Below are 19,213 nucleotides of genomic sequence, written 5' to 3' on the forward strand. Positions count from 1 at the left end.
TACTGTGGAGGAGCAGTGACAACAGGGTTTGGTGTGACCTCCCAGTGGTTAACTCACTAGTTAGTCTATGGCAGTTGGGTTTATGTAGGGAGAGACAGAGGGGGTGCTGCTTATATTTTATTTCAAAGCCTGTCCTTGTATCTAGTTGTAACACAGCTTAGTTTATAAATGTCTTTAAGTACACAGGTTTTAATTTATAGTTTTATGCAAAGCTTGGAAATGTCTGGATTTAATTCAAGTTCATTTCTGTGGAAGTTTAAATTTAGGTCTTTTATGAAAAAGAAACTGATTCCTAAAGTTTGAGAATGTCACTGGTGTTTGTACCGAGCTCTGACTTTGCAGAGAGTGTTCTGTTTGCCATGTGAAATAATTTTAATGGTGTTCTTCAAAAAAATGGTCTAATTCAACCTTCATGAAAGAGCTGTGAGCAATGCCTCTCTGATACCTAGCATGAGCAGTTGACTACTAAATAAGTATCCTGGATTTAGGTATCTAATTTTTTTAAAGTAATCATAGTTCACATCTTTTTGTTTCATAGTATAATGAGTCTTGAAAGTATTTTTATAGTGTGCTCTTAAATATGTATATATTTATAAAAGTTTTGTCAGAAACATTCTATTTGAGGTTTGCCATAATTGAGGAAACACACATAAATTATACATCCGGTTACTGATCTTACGTATGATTTAGAGGATTTCAGTGAAGGCTGGAACTGTGGAATGTAAGTAAAAATGAGTGCCTTGTAAGGTAACTTTTATTTTTCATTTAGCCCTGCCAGCCCTCCTGCTATGGATCTAAGAACCATCATGGAAATTGAAGAAAGTATGCAGAAATGTGGAACCATGCCAAAGGCAAATTCAGGGTTGGTAAAAAACCAAAATCTATAAAAGAGAAGTGTGATAGACCAGGCTATTATGAATTTACTTAGTGGTTCAGGCAGTTCAGAGTTTAAAAAAAGCAAGAGAGAAGTTGTCCTATTTGTTTTTGAATGGCTTTGTTTACTTCACTTCATTATGGTGTTTTTCTGTGAGCATACAGAATTTATCCCTTTGTTTTACTATAGTCTGATTTGGTCAATTACTGCAAAAGCAGGTCTTAGCTGATAAAATGTGAAAGAAAGAGCTAGTGAACTAGTATCTTAAATCAGTGGCTTGCTCTGCTGAGCTTTCCTGTTTCCAAAAGGAATTAATTCTTGTCCCTAGGACTCTGGAAATTATTTGTAGACCATTACTGTAATTGATCCTGAAGTTTGTTTCTTGCCTCACAGTCTCTGACCTCCCCCAGCACCAGTGTGTGGATATTGACAGTTGTTCTTCAGATGCAAGCAAGGGTGGTTCTTGCTTGGAGAAGCATCCCAAAGACACAGGGAAACAAATGTACTTTTTCAGGAGGCAGTGGATTCAACCTAGTGTTTCTTAACTGACAACATATGGAAGAGTGCTGGAGATGACTTTGATGACCTTTTGAAGTAAAGGAGAGCTAAGACAGTTGTCCTGGAGCCTAGTAAAGGCTTGCTGGCTAGGTAGATTCAGAAGCTGTGAACAAAACAGCCAAGGCTGAGGAATCAAAATAACTTAGAAAACAAATTATTACAAATAGAAAAAATGGCTATATGCTGTTGTATACATTTCTTACTCATGAATATTTTGGGTTTAAGGGAGCTAAGCTTCCGACAATTTCTAAAAAGAAAAGTCACAAAATTAGAAAATAGTCTTCATCTGGTGGTAGTCCATCTGTTTAGGAGACTTGATTCCTATTATGCAGGTTTTCATTTGTAGACATCTATGTGAAGAATAGTTTTATGATGCTTTTCTTTCTGTCACTCTTGATATTCATTGATCCTCCTTTTGCTCCCCAGCCATCCAACTGCCCCGCCCCCCGCCCTTTCAGCACTCGACAAAGTATTTTTGTCTAGGAAAGTATTCCTCAATTTAATCTGCAAGACTAAAGGTGAGTCATCTCAAAGGACACTGATCTTACATCTTCTTCTTTCTTTGCCATATCAATTCACAGCAGAATGGCGTCTCATGGAATCAAGCTTTCTCAGAAGCAAAGGAAAATGATCGCCCTGGCAGCAAAAGATAATGGATCAGTAACTAGCAGCACAGAGCCTGCTACGCTAATAACCACACCACCCCCACCTACAAAAGTTGCAAAACTGGGGAATGCATGGTATGTTATAAATAAAATATCACTTCTTTTTCTTTGGAGGGTTTTTACATTGAGTAGTCTCTTGGAAGCAGCTTCTTAAATAAAAATGGCCTAGGTTCTGTTCATTAAAAGGACTAGCATTGAACTATTTGTATCTACAGTTGGTAGTAATCTAGAAATTAAAAGGGGGCAGGGAAATGCAATGGTTCAACAGTTCTTTGAATTTTTGCTATAGTGAGTCAGAAGACTGCATCCCATCTGGTTCTTGCCTGCGTGTGATGTGGTATTTGCAGATGGTATCAAAGTGAAGCATAGAAAAAGAAGGTTGAGCACAAGCTCTGAAACTTAATCAGGAAGAGATTATTGAAAACCATTATGAATGCTGTTTTTTTTCCTCTGTCAAAAACATAAAGAAAAATGTTAGCTCTTCCTGCGGGAAAGGGCTAGAATGACTTGGGAGTAGAGCAAAAATAGACCAAAATTATAGATAACAGAGTTATCTCAGTGACCAGAAGCTGGAGGGAGTGATGGATGCTGCTAAGAATTCTTATGGTGGAAAGATGCATAATGGGTTTAAAATTACTTTTAATGCTGATTACACACAATTAAATGTTCAAATTAATATCACAGTATCAAATAGAAAAATGGTTCATCATCTGTTCAATGAATGAGGTATACAACAATGAATGTAATGACGTGCTAGCCCAATTTATGCCTTGTTCATCACATTTACAGTTGGTATTGGATGAAAGCATAAAGGTATAACTGTAAAAGTTGCAAGCTATGTAAATTTAATTTGTTTATTTACTAGAGTATTAATACCTATGTGCATGCTCTTAACCTGAGGTAAATGTTGGGCAGTTTTCCCCCTTCCCTTGTTCAAGAAGGTCTAGACTTTTATTGCAGATTGTTTCTGTACCGGTACCCTAAAAGAACTGGGAGTCAGCCTCCTCTCTCTAGAGCTTATTTATTTATGCCTCAGTGGGAACAAAGCTTGCTGCATACCCACCACAGTCACTTTATTTTAAGTGCAGTATTTTTTAGACAATTTAGCTGGGTTAAATGCTATTGTAGTAGTTTTCCTTTTGTATTGGATAGATTTCAAAGTAAAATAGGAGTCTGTCTTTCAAAGGATAGATCTCTTTTCCACAGTTAGAGCTGTCTCCCTCTTGTGTCTTTTGGCTTTCTTTCCTTTGATCCTTTATACGAATTGGTTGCTCCTTTCAGAAATAATAAGCATCTGTTGGAATCTTTGCCTTTCTGCTATGCTCCTGTAAGTTCAAAACAGACATATAGTCTATTAGCTATTTAATGAGTGTAGGGAGGGAAAAAAAATCTCACTAGCTGGCTGAGGAAAAGGTAGGCTGCTTCCTGGCAGTAGTTGGTTCCTGAGGTGTGTTCTGTGTTAAAAGGGTTTAGGGTAATATCTAGAACTGCTTGCTTCTCTGCTCCATTTTATGTATCTGTTACCTTATCTTTCTTTTTTGGATGGATGTTGTTATGATCAGCACCTTGAGTTTGAAGTGCCTTTAGATTTATTTCAGATTTCACTTAGGTCTGTTGATATGCTATTATTTTAGTTTAAGACCATAGTAATAACAGTAATATCCCAGAACATAACAGTGGTAAAATAGAGCTGGTGTTCAAAATACTTATCAGTAACGTATGGGAAAAACTGTGAGAGTATGTTGTAATCATCCCAAAATTGTGCATTGTAAATCAGGTAGTAATTGATTCTAAAATGGCATTCTACTTCCATTATGACACCAGAGCAAGCTTTGCTCCTCTAGTGGACACCATACAGTACATTCAGCCTTATGGTTAAAGGGCTTTAGTATTTTACAGGGCCCACCAAGGATCATGTCAGTCTGATCCAAAATGGGCAGTTGTTTGGTGAATTCAAGGTAGTGTGGCATGACGTGTCCTTCAAGTGGTGATTCTGACAGTGGTGGCTGGGATCCCAACAAGGGCCAGTGAGAGAAGGGACAAGAAATCTCTGTAAGCATCTGTATATCATGGGTTGATTAGAACTAAAACAAAATAGTTATATACCATGTATTTCTGGTGTCCAGCTTAAAAGTTATAGAGGTACGTTCCTACCATAGTTATTTACAAAAATGAACTGCCTGATATGACCAGGTTTTAAAAATAGCCATCACACCATATTTCAGGTGAATCTAAGAAAAGGTTGAAGTATTTTGTTTTGATTTATACAAGCAGGACTTAGATATCTGTCTTCTCAGTTTTTTTTCAACCAGGTACACCTAGTACCAAAATTTAGGGTCTCATTTACTTCCCTAGCCCCCAAAAGTTATTTTGATATAATATTGGGCAAAGCCCACAATTTTTTCTGACCTCTGAACTGTAATTGGGACCTCCACAATAGGAGAAACAAGGTTTGCAAGATTTGTGTTACGAATTCTAATGAGTGGATGAATTTCAGAATCCTTTACACCGATCCTCTCAAATACTCAAAAGAACATGCTACCTGCTTTACATAGGTGACACTGCAGGTCAAGCAGCAAGTTATTTGGCTTAGCTAATGGAGGTGTTGCAGGGCAATTATAGCTCTGAGGCTTAAAATTTGCTGTGAGAGACTGATGGTTGAATCAGGTGGTGACCAACACAGGAAATACTGAGTTATGCTATCCCTTATTGCATTTTAAAAAAAAAATATTCCATCTACTGTTTTTAATCTTACTACTAATGTTATAATAACACACAAACAATATGTAACCTAACATCTGCAATGACATTGTATGCAGCCTTACATACACAAATCACACTGGCACATTCACACACTAATTTATGCATTGTTACAAACCCACCACCTTTCTACCCATCAGTGACTCAGCATGGCAGTACCAGGGAGGCGATGCTCTTGTGCACTACTTGATGGGTGACTCAGAGGTATGTCCGTGCTGATGTAGGAGGACAGTTATATCTGTCCAGGGGTGCTGCTGATGAGGTGGACTGGGGCCTCCATGAAATACACCTTTTCCTCAGGCACCCAGCAAAGGCAGGGGCCTTTCTGTGTTCGGTGGTCACAAGTGGGTCTTCTCTGGAGTCTTCAAAGGAACTTCTCCATACCTGCCATACTGTAGCTTGGGATGTTATCAGTGATCACTGGTGTAGGTATTTCATGGGTATTTTCAGCCAGTCATCTTAAATATCATCAGTTAATTTCCTTTTTTGTTTTACTAGCCATTTTCAAGCTGCAGTTTTATATAGTTATCTCTGACAGACTTTGGGTATCAAGGGAAGGGACTACAAGAACTCCTCTCCGCAGGAGGATGTTTGCATAGGGCGTCTGTCTTTCACTAGACTGGTCTTTCCTTTCTCCCCTTCATATACAACTTTTAGATACAACAAAGCCTGAAGTAGGTTTTGGAGGACATTGCGTAGCGTATCTAGTTACCTGGGCTTCTTCAGAAGGCTTTTATTTTTTTTGTTCCTGAAGTCCTATTTTTCAATGTAAGATAAATGATTCTTTAGAAGTATTTGTACTGATTGACTTAAGTGTGTGAGCTAGATGCCTCTAGTTAAATGATTTACTTCTTAATACAGGAAATAAGATACTAAGAGAAGCTGTGATAAAAGACATATAAAAATATAGGGCCTATGTCCTTGATCTGACATCTGAATAGTTTGACTAGTCATGCTATTCATCTGCTCTCTGACAGATAATACTTTACCTGTTGGATGTTACTTAATTTTAAACTGCCAACTGCCTATGAACTGTTCCTTGCATTTAAAAAGCAAGGTTGGACTGATTTTTGAATATGCTTAGATTAAGTGTCTCTAGAAAGTAAAGTATATTGTGATCTTAAGGTTCAGATTCAGTGGTTTGTGAAAGGAGCTGGGCTCTGTGTTACACAAACCATCTTAAATGGAAAGGCCAGGGTATGCTTCAGGAGGATGGAATCCAGTCTAACGCTCATGTGGTCACCACACATGATTCTGTACGTTTCTCTGCAGCGTTCCTCTGGCTGCTGATACGGAAAATGCCGGTAGCTCAAGAGTTCAAGCAAAGAACCAGTGGGAGGTATATTTAAAATTATGCCCAGTGGCTGGAAGGGAGCATTTGTTGAATAAACTTTAAGTTGCTTTAGGCAAACCATCAATTATTTGATTACCCCTGCTAGTTGTTCGAAGTATTTTTGTATGTAAGGTAGAATGGTGTTACTCATCTGCTCTAATATTATATTTGCAAAGTTATAATTCACAATGGACTGTTAGAGTGCATTTGGCAATAGATTGAGCTTTCCACGTGTGCAATATAGTCAAAGCCATAGAACGTGTGTTCCAATGAAATGAGATACTCATCTTGGATGTGCAGTGAGCGCACTTGCCAGGAGGGTGTGGGACCTTCCAGATCTTTTTTTGGTTGAGAAAAAGACAGAGTCTATCATACACAGTGTCCTACCTTTTCCACCAAAAGAATCCTCCAGTTTCATAGTTTTTAGCAGACTGAACCTATGTTTCCTCCTCTGATGAAAAGTGGAAATTATAAGGGTGACACCCCCCACCCCACCACCTGTAGCAATACTTTTCAGAGTATGTCATGCAAGAAGCTAGGTGTTAACTTTATCGGTTCTCCAAACCTACTTTGATCGAGGGAGGTGATGTTTATTTGTTTTGGTTTTTTTAAGCTCAGGAGAGGCTATGGCTTTTCAAGAGTGGAAGCATAAAGAAATTTGAAGTCTTTCTGGAGAATTAACAATTGTGTATTTTAATGTCTAGGTTGTCAGTTTGTCAGTATTCCAGCTTATATTGAAATCTCAACAAGCTGGTTTGGAACTTCATGCTTTGAAGTTTTGCAGTTACAGCTTCAAGAAACTTAGTCATATTCCCCTTTTTTTTTTAAAAAAATAAATGTATAAATTAGTGTTTCTGATGCTACAAATTGGATAGAAACAACAATGTATCAGGCAGGATAAGCTGGAATTTAGAGTTGTTACTGTTAGGAAAATTTGTACCAATTTAAGCCTAACCATTTTAAGCCACTGGTAATTATTTTGGATAGGTTCACAAGCTGAGAATGATGCAGGGTTGATTTTCTTTTGGTGGTGTGGGGAGGGTTGTTTTGGGTTTTTTGGGGGTCTTTTTTGGTGAGGTGTTACAAGTGGATCTGATTGCAGTACAGAATTGTCATGAAAATGGATAGGCTATTTAAATTGCTAGTAGCAGAAGCAGCTTCTTTAACAGCAGATCCCAAGGGAACCATTTGCCTATAAGTGTAATAAGTTTGGGGAAGTTCTGGTCAAACGCTTGCCTGGACTCTTAGGTGCCAGCTGGTGGTAGGAATAGAGGATGTGCAAAACAACTGAGCCCCTTCATCTGGAGCTTCCCATTCTGCTTTCTATACCTTCTGCACTGCTCATGCAATATATAAAAAACGACAACAAAAAACCCCCCCAAACTTAGGTGTGGGGTGGTCTAGCAGGGAGTTCAGACATCATATATAACTTTCAGATGCTTTTGTTGTAAGATTTCAGATACAATGTTGCAGTGTTTTAATTCCCTCATGTTTGTTATCTTAAATTGTGTACCGCATAGATACAGTTTCAAAGTCTTTGGCTTCAAATGCTTCCCTTCTTATGGCAGCTGCACAAACAATTAATATTGTATAGAAAGCTTGTTTTACTTCCGTAGTGCTTGTAATTGATCTCTTGTTTCTTTCAGCAGAGCTATTCTTCCAGTCTGTATTTTGTATGTTTGACAGTGAGTGGGACTGCTATGCTTAGTAAAGTTAACTAAAAAAATTAATTCCAAAGTCTTGATGGGTAAGGGAAAGACTAATGGTAACTGCCTTGAATTCTGTAAATAAAAAGGCTTTTGGATCAGAAAGCGTTGAGAATAGCTATGATGCTAAATTGCTGTATTTTCATACTGGTTTATTTTTGAAAGAAACTATGCAGGCTCTAGTTCAGTAATAGTGCACATTATACTTGGGCAAGTGAAAGACAGCGAAGCATGTCAGTTTTATGAATTGTGATTAAGTGATTTATAGAGCCTCCAACAGGTATGAGTAACTCATTCAACATCTTGGAGAAAGAAGATCAGTTATACTTGACTTTCATGGTGGTAAACTAACAGTATTAGAACAAAAGTACTAGAGCACTGTGTTATTTATGAGAATCCTTTTCAAGGAATAATACTGTTAGAAAAGGTACAGCTTGGCTAAGACAAGGTTACTGTGAAAATACAATTGCTTTTTAAGAGTATGGGTTGGGGTGGGAATAGATGGACAGGTGGGTTTAGGAGGTTGTGGTGTTGGGTTTGTTTTTTTTTTGTTTGTTTGTTTGTTTTTTTTTTAACTTCTAATGAAGTTTGCATGCTACTGGCCAGTTATGTTCTCATAGGTATTTATTTTCTGATGTTTACCTATTTGACCCAAAGTGACTTATTTTAGCAAATGGGGTCTAGCAGGCATGATAGTGAGATACAAAAGCTAAGTAATATTGTGGTTTTATTTTTACTAACTGAGAAGGCCCTCTTTGCTATCTGAATCATGGAACAATGTGGAATTGGAAAGTGCAAGTATAAAATGAGTTGTTCTTCTGCTTGTGTATTGTGGGTTTTGGTTTTTTTTTAAGGTCATCTTCATTACATTCTGCTTTGCCAAAGTCGTTCCGTGATCTTGTAATGGAAGAAGAAAAATGTATGAGTGCAAATAATTCACCTGGTACTGGTATCAAAAGAGCTGGATATAAAGGAACTGAGGATTCATCAGTCCAAAACACCATAAGGTGAGAGAGCAATCTTTTCCTAATTGATCAACCATTATACAAGAACCACAATAACCGGTTTAAATTCTGCTGAAATAAGAAAGCATAAAATTGTCCTTAAAAAAAAAAAAAATCCTGTAAGCATACTTTTAATGACTCTGTTCTTGGGACTTTATGAACAGAATACTCTTATGAATAGGAAACTTAATTTAGCAGTTTAATGCCACTGTTAATATTTTGTTTGAGGTCCAAAGTGTTTGTGTCCGTATATATGGACACGTATGTGTGTGTCTATGTGTGTATGGGCACAAACACTTCAGGCTCCAAAGAAAATATGCGCACATGTGTGTACATTTGTATATGTATGTATGTATAAAAATTATAAACCTGTATTTTCTAACTTATGTAGAAATTAGATATTCTTTAGCATTCAGATATGGCATGCATGAAACGGAGTTTGCTTAAGAGTATTTCTGTGTTACCACTGAGTGGATAAAGTCAGTTTATTTAAACACAGTTCTGGCGTTTCCTGTTCTGAGTTTTCATATAAGATGACTCAATCGTTTAAGTGCAATTTTTCATGTATTAAGAGGGGTAACTGAAATATTGATGCATTGGTTATATCTCTGTATTATGATTACTGAGGGACTACAACTCTAAGGAAAAAAAATTGTTCTGAGGTGCATGTGAATTATATGTTTAGTTATTAGACAATATTGCTCCTTGGTCAAATTGTTTTAGCCATGCATCCTCTCGCTACCTGCAATAAAACCTCTGGTTTAGATTAAAATAAATGTCTAAGCTGAGGAAAGAAATCTCAGCCTTATTCCTGAAGGTCTGTGTGACTGAGTTGCCCACCCACCTGCATCTTTTCCCCCTATCATTAGTAACTTTGAGTGCTATGTATTTCAAATATATTTATGAGACAGAGGGCCTGAAAAATCTTAGACTTTTGCACCACTGCCTGGAAGCAGCGCAGGGCAGCTGCCCCACGGTGGTAGGAGAGCCAAGGGTGACAGCAGGACCACCCAGGCTGTGGCTTCCCTGGCCAGGGCACAGCCCCACTGTGCCAGAGTGAGGTGAGCTGGGTAGACTCCGTGATGGAAACCAAGGTGAGCCACAGTCAGTCAGTGCAGACAGGTCTGTTGGGATGAGGCAGGGTTGAGGTCAAACCTGTAAGTCAAGTCAGGGTCAGGAACAGCAAGGCAGTGTAGCTCAAGAAAGGCCTAAGACTGAGGGGCTGAGCTTAAATTCAGCTCCTGAGTAAAGAGGGGGAGCCACAGCTCTTCCTTACAACTCAACTCTATTCGCAGAATCACAGAATGGCAAGGTTTGGAAGGGACCTCGGGAGATCATCTAGTCCAACCCACCTGCTAAAGCAGGTTCACCTAGAGCAGGTTGCACAGGACATCATCCAGGCGGGCTTTGAATATCTCCAGAGAAGGGAACTCCACAACCCCCCTGGGCAGCCTGTTCCAGTGCTCTGTCACCCTCAAAGTAAAGAAGTTCTTCCGCATATTCAACTGAAACCTCTTGTGCTTCAGTGTGTGCCCATTGCCCCTTGTCCTGTCTCTGGGCACCACTGAGAAGAGTCTGGCTCTGTCCTCGTGACATCCACCCTTGAGATATTTGTATGTGTTGATGAGAACCCCTCTCAGTCTTCTCTTCTTCAGGCTAAACAAGCCCAGCTCTCTCAGCTTTTCTTCATAGGGGAGCATAGTCATAGCAGCCTGACTCAAGTTAAGGCAGCTGTGATGAGGGAGAAGAGTTTGCAGAGCCTGTTGGTGCACAGGGAGCCCTGACACCCATTACCTCCCAGTTTTTCTTATGAACTCCTCTTCCATCCCCCTCCAAAAGGGTGTCCCCTCCATAAGGAAAAGAAATCTCTGCTGGGCTTTCCTCTTGGTTGCTCAGCTTGTGTAGAAGGTGTTTCCCTAGGACAGAAGTAGTACGTGTCCTATTGGTAAATAAAGAACAAACCAAGAGTAGAAATATAGGAACATTGTGTGTGTGATGGTGTTAGAGAGGTAGGAGGAATTTGGAGAATATATGTGATGGGTAGGCATTCTTCAGGAACAGAAGGATAAAGCCAAAGTAATTGTGGTAAGTGGAGATGTAGGGACACAAAGCACAAATCTTCAGAAAAGCAGGTATCATTAATTTTGTTGCTAGAAAAATAATAAAGCTTTTTGTCATGTGGGAGGCAGCAAGGGCTGGTGATAGGGGAATTTGCACTGGATGCTATTATTAGCTTTGTCACACCTGCTCTGTGATCTTCATAAAGTAATTTCTTTTCCTTTTGCATTGCTCTGTCTAGCCTGTGCAGTCTGGCCAGTCTGCATGCTCTCAAAGTGGATTATTTGAGCTGAATTCAGGCCTAATACGTTAGCTGTCTGAAAATGATACATTAAGCTAGGGGGGCCTAGATGACTAGATTGACTATAATCAGTTGGAAAAGGTGGCACTTCCAGAGCTATTTCAGGTTGTTTTGAATTGTGTCTGAAGATGCTTATTTTCTCTATTAGGTATAAAGAGCCTGGGTGACTAGTTCATCCATCTGAAAGTTAGGAGTTGAGTTTCTAGTTTGAGGTAATTTTATTCTTTGGCTGTACAGTTCCTGTCACAGTAGGCTCTGATTTTTGCCTGCAGCATTCAAGGTTTATTTCTGTGAAGATTAATTATCCACATCCTTACCTCTTCCTTTTTAAGGAAAGGAAATTGCATGTGCGTAGGGCACAAGTAATTCTCATCTGTTGATGTCAGACTCACTGATGAGACACTGAAGATACTTGTGTGGCTACTGTTCCTGCTTTGTCTTTTTTTCTTCCAATAAACTGTGCAGTAATTAAACTGACAATTTTCTTAAGTCTCTGGCTGAAGGGGTTTTGGTGGTTGCATAAACACTCTTCCATATACTGTCACCTTCCAATTTATGCAACCCAGAAATTTTCTATAGATGAACCATGTCATGAATGTGGAGATGTGAACTGGATTGAGTCCAGAGGCAGCTCAGCCCAAAAGCTGGGTTGTGTGGATGTGGCCGCATTGTTTCCAGGGACAGCTCAGCCTTGGGAGTTACGCTGTGCAGCTGTGCATGTGTAGCTCATAGTCCAAGCTGAAAACATAGGCCTGACATGACTTAACTTGTGGCAGCCTGGGTTGTCTTCACTGTGTTACTCCAGGGAGCAGTGAAGAGTCTTAGTGGAAACAAGTCTTTGTGGCTTCGCGTGGGAATGGCCTAGTTCTGGCATGGCTAATAATGAGCTAATGAGTAGTACATGACTCAAATGGTACAGCAAAACCCAAGAGGTTCTGCAGGAGACCAGGCTTTGCGTTCCTTTTCTGAGAGCAGTCATTAGATCAGGGAGGCACTGGACCTGAACTGGCTTCAAATGAACAAATCCTCAAGAAACACTGGGAAGCTGAGTGCTGGGACATCTTGGTGGCTGTGCCGGAGTCACGGCAAGTTCAGCCAACTGAGTTAATCAGGTTGGTTCAGTACTGATGATACTTGGCTGGTTTGTTTCCATGCAGAACCACTTATGTCTCTGCATCAGTCTTTAATTTTCAAGACTTCCAGGTTTCCAAGTTCTATATTTTTGAGGCTTTTTTCCATTTTTCTGTATATGCTAGCCTCCCATTTCCTGTCTGTTCCATTTCTCCTAGTTATTTTGATGCCAGCTGAGGAATTAATCTAGCATGTTGAAATATCTGCAGTTGATTTAATATCTGGACTGAGTGTCTTGCTAGCAAGAAACACAGATGTACGTATGTACAAGCAGCCTCAAAATATCTGAACTGCTTCCTACATTTTAAAGCCACATTTAAATTGAGGGACATGACACAGGTATTTAAACTTACCTTTTAATTGATCACTAGTGTGTGCTGTGACGCTGGAACTATTAAGTCCAGTTTTTGGAAATGTCTGTTGTGGTTTTTTTGGTGGTTGTTTGGGTTTTTTGGTTTGTTTAGAAGTCTTACTCTGGAAAGAACTTTTTATCTGTGCTGAAACAGGCTTGTTAAGTACAGCAATCTACTTGGATTCATTATAGTAGTGCTGTGAGTTGTTTGGATTTTGAGTGGGAAGAAGAGCATAGCTGTCGAATGGGCTGGGTAGATGTTGGTTACTGTCAAATATACAGGAAGGTGAGCATTATTAAAGCAGGTGGAAAAAGAGATAAAGTTGAGAGATGACTCCAGAATAAAGGCATTTAGTAAGTTGTACAAACATGCTCTTAATTAAACAAACCAGCAAGCAAAAAACTGCCTTCGTCTCCTCTTCTTCCTTTTCTCTGGTCCTTTCCTGCTTTTTATTACATTACTATCTTTCGTAAGTGCAGTAAAAGCTGGAAGCTGTTTTTTTCTAGGTTTCAACTAAAAAGTAGTCCCCTGCTGCTGAAATCATAGAATAATTTAGATTCTCTAGTTCGGCCTTCTGCTCAAAATAAGTCAAACTAGATCACTTTGCTCAGAGCCTGGTCCAGTTGAGTTCAGACTGCCTCCAAGTATGAAGATACCCCAACTTTTCTGGGCAACATGTTCCAGGGTATGATCATCCCCATAGTGGGATTTTTTTTTTTTCCATTTGTCTAACTGGGATTTCCTATTTTGCACCCTGTGTATGTTGCCTCTTATTCTTTCACTGTGCACCTCTAAGAAGATTCTTGCTGCATCTTTTTTCTACCCTCCAGTTAGGTTGTTGAAGACAGCAGTGAGATCTCCCCTTTGCCACCTTCTTTTAGGATTAACAAAGCACAATTCTTTGTCTTGTGCTCCAGCCCCTTATCTTGGTGGCCCTCCACTAGATTTGTTCCAGCCTGACAGCATCCTTCTTGTACTGAGGAGCCCAAAACTGGGTATGATATTCTGTATGTAGACTATCAAATACAGCATAAAGGGGAAGAATCACTTCCTTTGACTGCCTGGCTATGCTCTTGTAGCCCAGTATGCAGTTGGCCACCTTTGCTGCGAGGGTACCTGCCAATTCATCTTCGACTTGCTGTCAGCCAGGACTCAGCAGGTCCTTCTCTGCAGAGCTGTTTTCTAGTGAGTCAGCCCCTGGCCTGTACTGCTGTGTGGGGCTATTCTTTTCCAAATACAGGACTTTGCACTTGCCTTTGAAATTCATGAGTTCTCGGTTGCCCATTTCTCCAACCTCTTGGGGGTCTTCTGAATGGCAGCCTGGCATCCAGAATATGGACTGATGCACCCTTTCTCCCCGTCCATCTGTGGCCTTGCTAGGAGCATGCTCCCTTCTACCAAAGACGCTAAATAGGATTGGTCCCAGTATTGGTCCCTGAGGACCACCACTAGTACTTGGTTTCCAGTTGGACTTTGTACAACTAATCCACAACCCTTGAAGCCCTTTAATCCAGCCCATTTTCCACCTATCTTGGAGTCTATTTACTAGGTCCATATTTTTCAGACTGAGTTTAAGGATATGCTAACAGAACATGTCAAAGGCCTTGCTGAAGCCAAAGAACATGACATCCGCTGCTCTGTGGTTGTCTGCAGAACCTGTCATCCTATCACAGAAGGCAATCAGGTTGGTCAGACACAATTTGCCTTGTGTCGTAAAGCCATGCTGGCTGTTCCCAGTCATCATCTTGTCCCACATGTGCTCAGAAATTACTTCCAGAAGGATTTGCTCCACAACCTTCCCCAGGGTTGATGTGAGACTGATAGGTCTGTAGTTCCCCATATCTTCCTCCTTGAAAATGGGTATAACATTTTAGCTTTTTGTAGTCATCAGGAAACCTCTGTGGTTGGTTGGTTTGTTTTTCTTCTTGCTAATATAGAAAGCCCTTCCTTTTGTCCTGCACATCCTTCAGTTGTTTCAGCTCCAGCTGAGCATTGGCTCTTACAACTCTGTCCCTGTGCACAGCAGTAATATTGCTGTTTTCCTCTGGTGTAGACTGTCCCTGCTTCCATGGTTTATATGGGTCCCTTTTGAATGTGAACTCCATGTAGAGTTGCCTGTTCATTCCTGCAAACCTTCTGCTATGCTTGCTTGACTTAAAGGACATTGAAATGATCTGGTTTTGTGTTTGGAGGAGGCTGTCCTTGTATATCAGAAATCAGTCCATATACTGTCTATATGAAATGTAGTCATTCTCTCTTGTTCTTTCCTTTGCAAAGTTAAGAGATATTTTTTAGTCTTCTCTTGGAAAACGATCAGTGAAAGACTCAATATCAGTTACTCTTTCTTCTCTGCATCTATGACAGTTTAGATTATTCTTCCTTGAACCTAAGAGACCAAACCTGAAAGCTCATCCAAATAAGCTTTGTCCAGTGTGGTATATGTTGGCAAAACTATTTGTTTCAAATGGAAACAACTTCTTTCCCAGCCACATACTTCTGATTCTTTATCATGATCAGTACACCCTGGATTCTCTTTTTTTTCCCCTTCAAGCTGAAAAACTCCCAGCTCATAGCTACTACAGCCTTCACTTCACACAGTCTTTTGTTTCATACTTCTGAATTTCCTTTTCCATTGCTTTGTTCCACAGCCATACTGTTCATTTTTATACTTTGCTAAATTAATAGCATCTCTTAATATTTTCTACTCATTTGAGCTTTGCTACTTATTGTGTCCACCAATGTTAACTTGGTTAAATTTCTGTTAGTTAACTTATTCTCTAAAATAATGATTAACCCAGCTGTAGAGTGAATAAGGAATTAGCTAAGTAGGAGAGGTATAAGAAACTTCTTTAAAAAAAGAATAAATGGCTATGTGGCACTTGACTCAGTGTCTTACAGAATTCCGATATTCATTTATCACACTTATTTGGCATGACCTGATGCCTTTCTTAAATAAAATAGGATTCTCTAACCTGCCATTGGTTTTCTTTTACCAAAGATAAAACAGAAAAAAAATCTACAAGGTACTGATTTTCTACCTTTTTTCTATTTTTAACTATGATTCAACACCTATGGAGAATGCATTGCATATTAATGAGGTCAAAATAAAGGAACTGCAGCTATATAGATACTCAATCTGGAAAAGGGTACAGCAGATTTGACCGCTCATGCCATGGAGCTGTTGTTTCATGTGTCAGTTCTTCCAAAGCTTTGGAATAGTGGTTATCTGGAAATGTCCAGTTTGGAGGGTACCACACCTTTTTGGTTTCCTCTCCATACAGTTTATCACTGGCTGGCCTGCCAGTGTCTGATCTGATCACAATCACTGAAAATGGAGGGGAAGGATCATCTTGACTAATGTGAACTGTGCTTTCCTGGTGGAAACACAGCAGCGGTGTGACCTGGCAGAAGGTGTATCTCCTGGGTTTGATTCAAGGAAGTGACACTGTAGAAAGCCTCTTTTGAAGTCCACTCTTATGCCCTGGGCAGCTGTTGCTGCAGATATGTATATTTTTCTCTGAGCAGTTAAATTTGTGCTCATTCTGTTCTTTGAGTAGTTGACTATTTGGAGGGCAAAATTGTATTTTGTGACAAAAATCTAGGCATGGTTCATTTAAATGCCATTTTTTATGATGGATGTTGGATGTTGCATTTCAGATTTGCTGAGATCTTGCCTTCGTTGCTTAGCGGTAGGAATGATGGTTCTTGTTGTCCTTGGAATTGCATCCTGAGGAAAATATTCCAGGCAGAGAACTTAGCAGTTACTGGAATACTCTTAGCTTTCTATAGATTTTTTCCTCTTTTCCAAGAGTTTGTGGCCACTTACAGAAGATTACCAAAGCCTTAACGAAAATTGAGACTGATTTATTGAAATACCAACACCCTTAGAGTTTTTTACAATGCCATAGACTAATTCAAAAAAGACTGCTAGCATTTCATCGTATGCTGTAACAGAGTTTTGGAAATCACAAAATTTGCAAATGATAGGTATTAAGTAACGGGGATAGGTCCCTCTCCTCCTACTGATGTAGGATTTTTCTGACAAATATACTTGTCTCTTAAGGCATACAGTGTACCAGATGTGAATTCTTTTTGTTGAGAGGTTAACATTTTGCAACTGAATAAAATACCGTCCTGTTGGGAACTCTCTTGATATTTCAGGATTTGTTTTTCAATTCGGTTAGTTCTAGTTTTATGCTATTGTTATGAATGTGGGAGGTGGTTGCAGGACATGTAATGTCCATAATTTCTGGGCTTATGCTTGAGGAAATAATTGTAGCACTGATTCCTTTACATAAAATGCTTAATTTCAATACAGGACAGTTGTTTGGGTTTTGGGTTTTTTTTTGTCTTGAAGCCATATTCTTTTCGTATGGATTGCAAACATTTGTAGTCACTGGTGTTAGTGCATAACTGAGTTGACCATTTTCCATGTAAAAAAGACTCTTTTTTTTTTGTTTGTTTTGTTTTAAAGTCTTTTTTCAAATGTTAGGAAGTGCCAGAATTAATGTCCAAGCTGAAAATATCCATCTGGTAGTCAGAAATGAGCATCAGTGTCCCCTCTAGTCACAGTATGACACTTAAAGACAAATTCAGCATTGCATCCTAATGCCTTTCTTGTGGAAAAACCCTACACGTTTGTAACTGCCTACTGTAAATTTGTACTTCACAGTATGATGTAGGAGAATGCTCTGTCAGAGACTTTCACTCTCCTTTCCTACCTTTTTCCAGGTGCACCACTAGAAGTAGCTCAGGTCTGGAAGATCATGTTCTGGATTCTCCACAGCTGGAGAGTCATAAGTAAGTTTGACAGTGGCTTAGATTCTGGAGCTTGTTTTCTGTGTGTTATGCTGACCTTGTTCTTGATGTTGCCTCATGATGTCGTTTGTTTTGGGTTTTTTCTTTTTTTTCAGTCCTTGGTTAGCAGCATCACCAGCCAGCTCTCCTGTGATAGCACCTGTCATGTTTTCAGCTATCGTAGAGGAAGAGCTCCAGCAAGAAGCTGCTCTTATTAGGAGCAGAGAAAAACCTTTGGCTTTGATCCAGGTACAGTGCTAAGTTACTGCAGCTGTGAAGTAACACAAGGAGTTCCCAACGGCTGTTTCAGAGATCAGTTTTTAAGATGAATTATGTATTGGTACACTTAGTATCATTTGCATTATGATATTAAATATCTTTAATTATAACTTCACATTGCTGTTTGATAAGGAAGGCCTATATTAAAGTCAAATTGACTACTGAGTCCATGATTAATGCATTCACAGCATCAGAAAATGGTTGAGGTTGGAAGGAACCTCTGGAAATTGTCTAATCTAATCCAAACCCCTTCATAACCACGATACTGGTGTTAAGTGTCGATCTGACGCTGGCATACGTGTTCTTTTTTTCCTTCCAGATAGAGGAATGTGCTATTCAAGATTTATTGATCCACTATGAAGCTTTTGACAACCCTGATGAATTTGTGACCGTTGAAAGGGCTCCACAGGGACCTATAGCAGCACCTATGTGGAACAAGCACTAATTTGTACTCTTCACAGTCCATGTTGTATGTGCACTTCTGAAGTTCTAATTCTTGTAACAAGTAAAATGGGACTGGAAGAACAGGAATCACGTAATTTTTAACATCAGCATTAAAACACTGCACATAATCACTAGGTATTTGTTAGAAAGAATGGAGATAACGTGTTCACTGTGTCCTTTACCCCCAGTATATATTGTATGTATGTTTTGAGAGAATTTCTTTAGCAAGACATATTATTAGTAATGTTACATGAAGCTGTAGATTTGCAAATGCATTTTCTAATCTTAAATTGTGAAGGTTTTTTGTTATATTCACAGGTGGCTGAAAAGCGAGTGCTTATTTTGTGATTTAATGTGGAATTGAATGTACAGAATTATACATCTTTAAAGTTTGGGGCGGGGGGGAGTATGTTCTTCAGAGCTTTCTGGCAAATGGGGAATATTGGAAAAAGTTTGTGCTTGAACTTCATGTAAAAGTACAGTTTGACGATGCAGTTTTCCTTAAGCTATGTATGCAAGTACTGGTTCCCTGATTGTTGCGGCCAGTACTTTTTACTGTCATGCTCCACGACGAACCTCTACGCTGTGCCTAAGTGCCCTGCCGTTGCCTGCTCTCAGTTCAGTTGTGCATGTTTTGTCACTGTTGTGAGACTGGCCTTTGAGCAGCCCGCTCTGTTGTGAAGTAAAGCACACAGTTGAATAGAACGTGGAGGCACTTAATTAGCTCATCTGTAGTTTTATTCCGGTAAATGTGGTACAGTTTTAGAATCACTGTGTTTAAGGTACAATTCACTTGAAATGCTGGGGAAATAAAAGATCTGTGTACTCATTGTTAAAGCTATAGGGATGAATGCTTGACTGTGGAATTTGCAAACACCTAACTTTCAAAGATTGTCATAGGTGGCTTTCAGTATCGTGTGTTCCAAAGTTCTCTGTGCCTCGTTTAAACA

General features: G+C 39.4%; 1 protein-coding gene across 2 annotated transcripts in view; it reads left to right on the forward strand.

Annotated features, from left to right (window-relative positions):
• Nucleotides 1-19,207, forward strand: part of IBTK (inhibitor of Bruton tyrosine kinase) — a 50,021-nt gene extending 30,814 nt beyond the window's left edge. Inside the window, exons 23-28 of one of the 2 annotated variants that reach the window (XM_009646073.2) lie at nt 770-862; nt 2,014-2,172; nt 8,751-8,903; nt 17,475-17,543; nt 17,657-17,789; nt 18,139-19,207. In XM_009646073.2, the coding sequence (XP_009644368.1) occupies nt 770-862; nt 2,014-2,172; nt 8,751-8,903; nt 17,475-17,543; nt 17,657-17,789; nt 18,139-18,264 (733 nt within the window). In that variant the 3' untranslated portion in view covers nt 18,265-19,207. The remainder of the gene's footprint in view (nt 1-769; nt 863-2,013; nt 2,173-8,750; nt 8,904-17,474; nt 17,544-17,656; nt 17,790-18,138) is intronic. The other variant, XM_035901478.1, reaches the window with a different exon arrangement.
• The last annotated feature ends 6 nt before the right edge of the window (nt 19,208-19,213 follow it).

Source organism: Egretta garzetta, unplaced genomic scaffold, assembly GCF_000687185.1.
Source record: "Egretta garzetta isolate BGI_Z169 unplaced genomic scaffold, ASM68718v1 scaffold9, whole genome shotgun sequence".
Classification (NCBI taxonomy): Eukaryota; Metazoa; Chordata; class Aves; order Pelecaniformes; family Ardeidae; genus Egretta; species Egretta garzetta.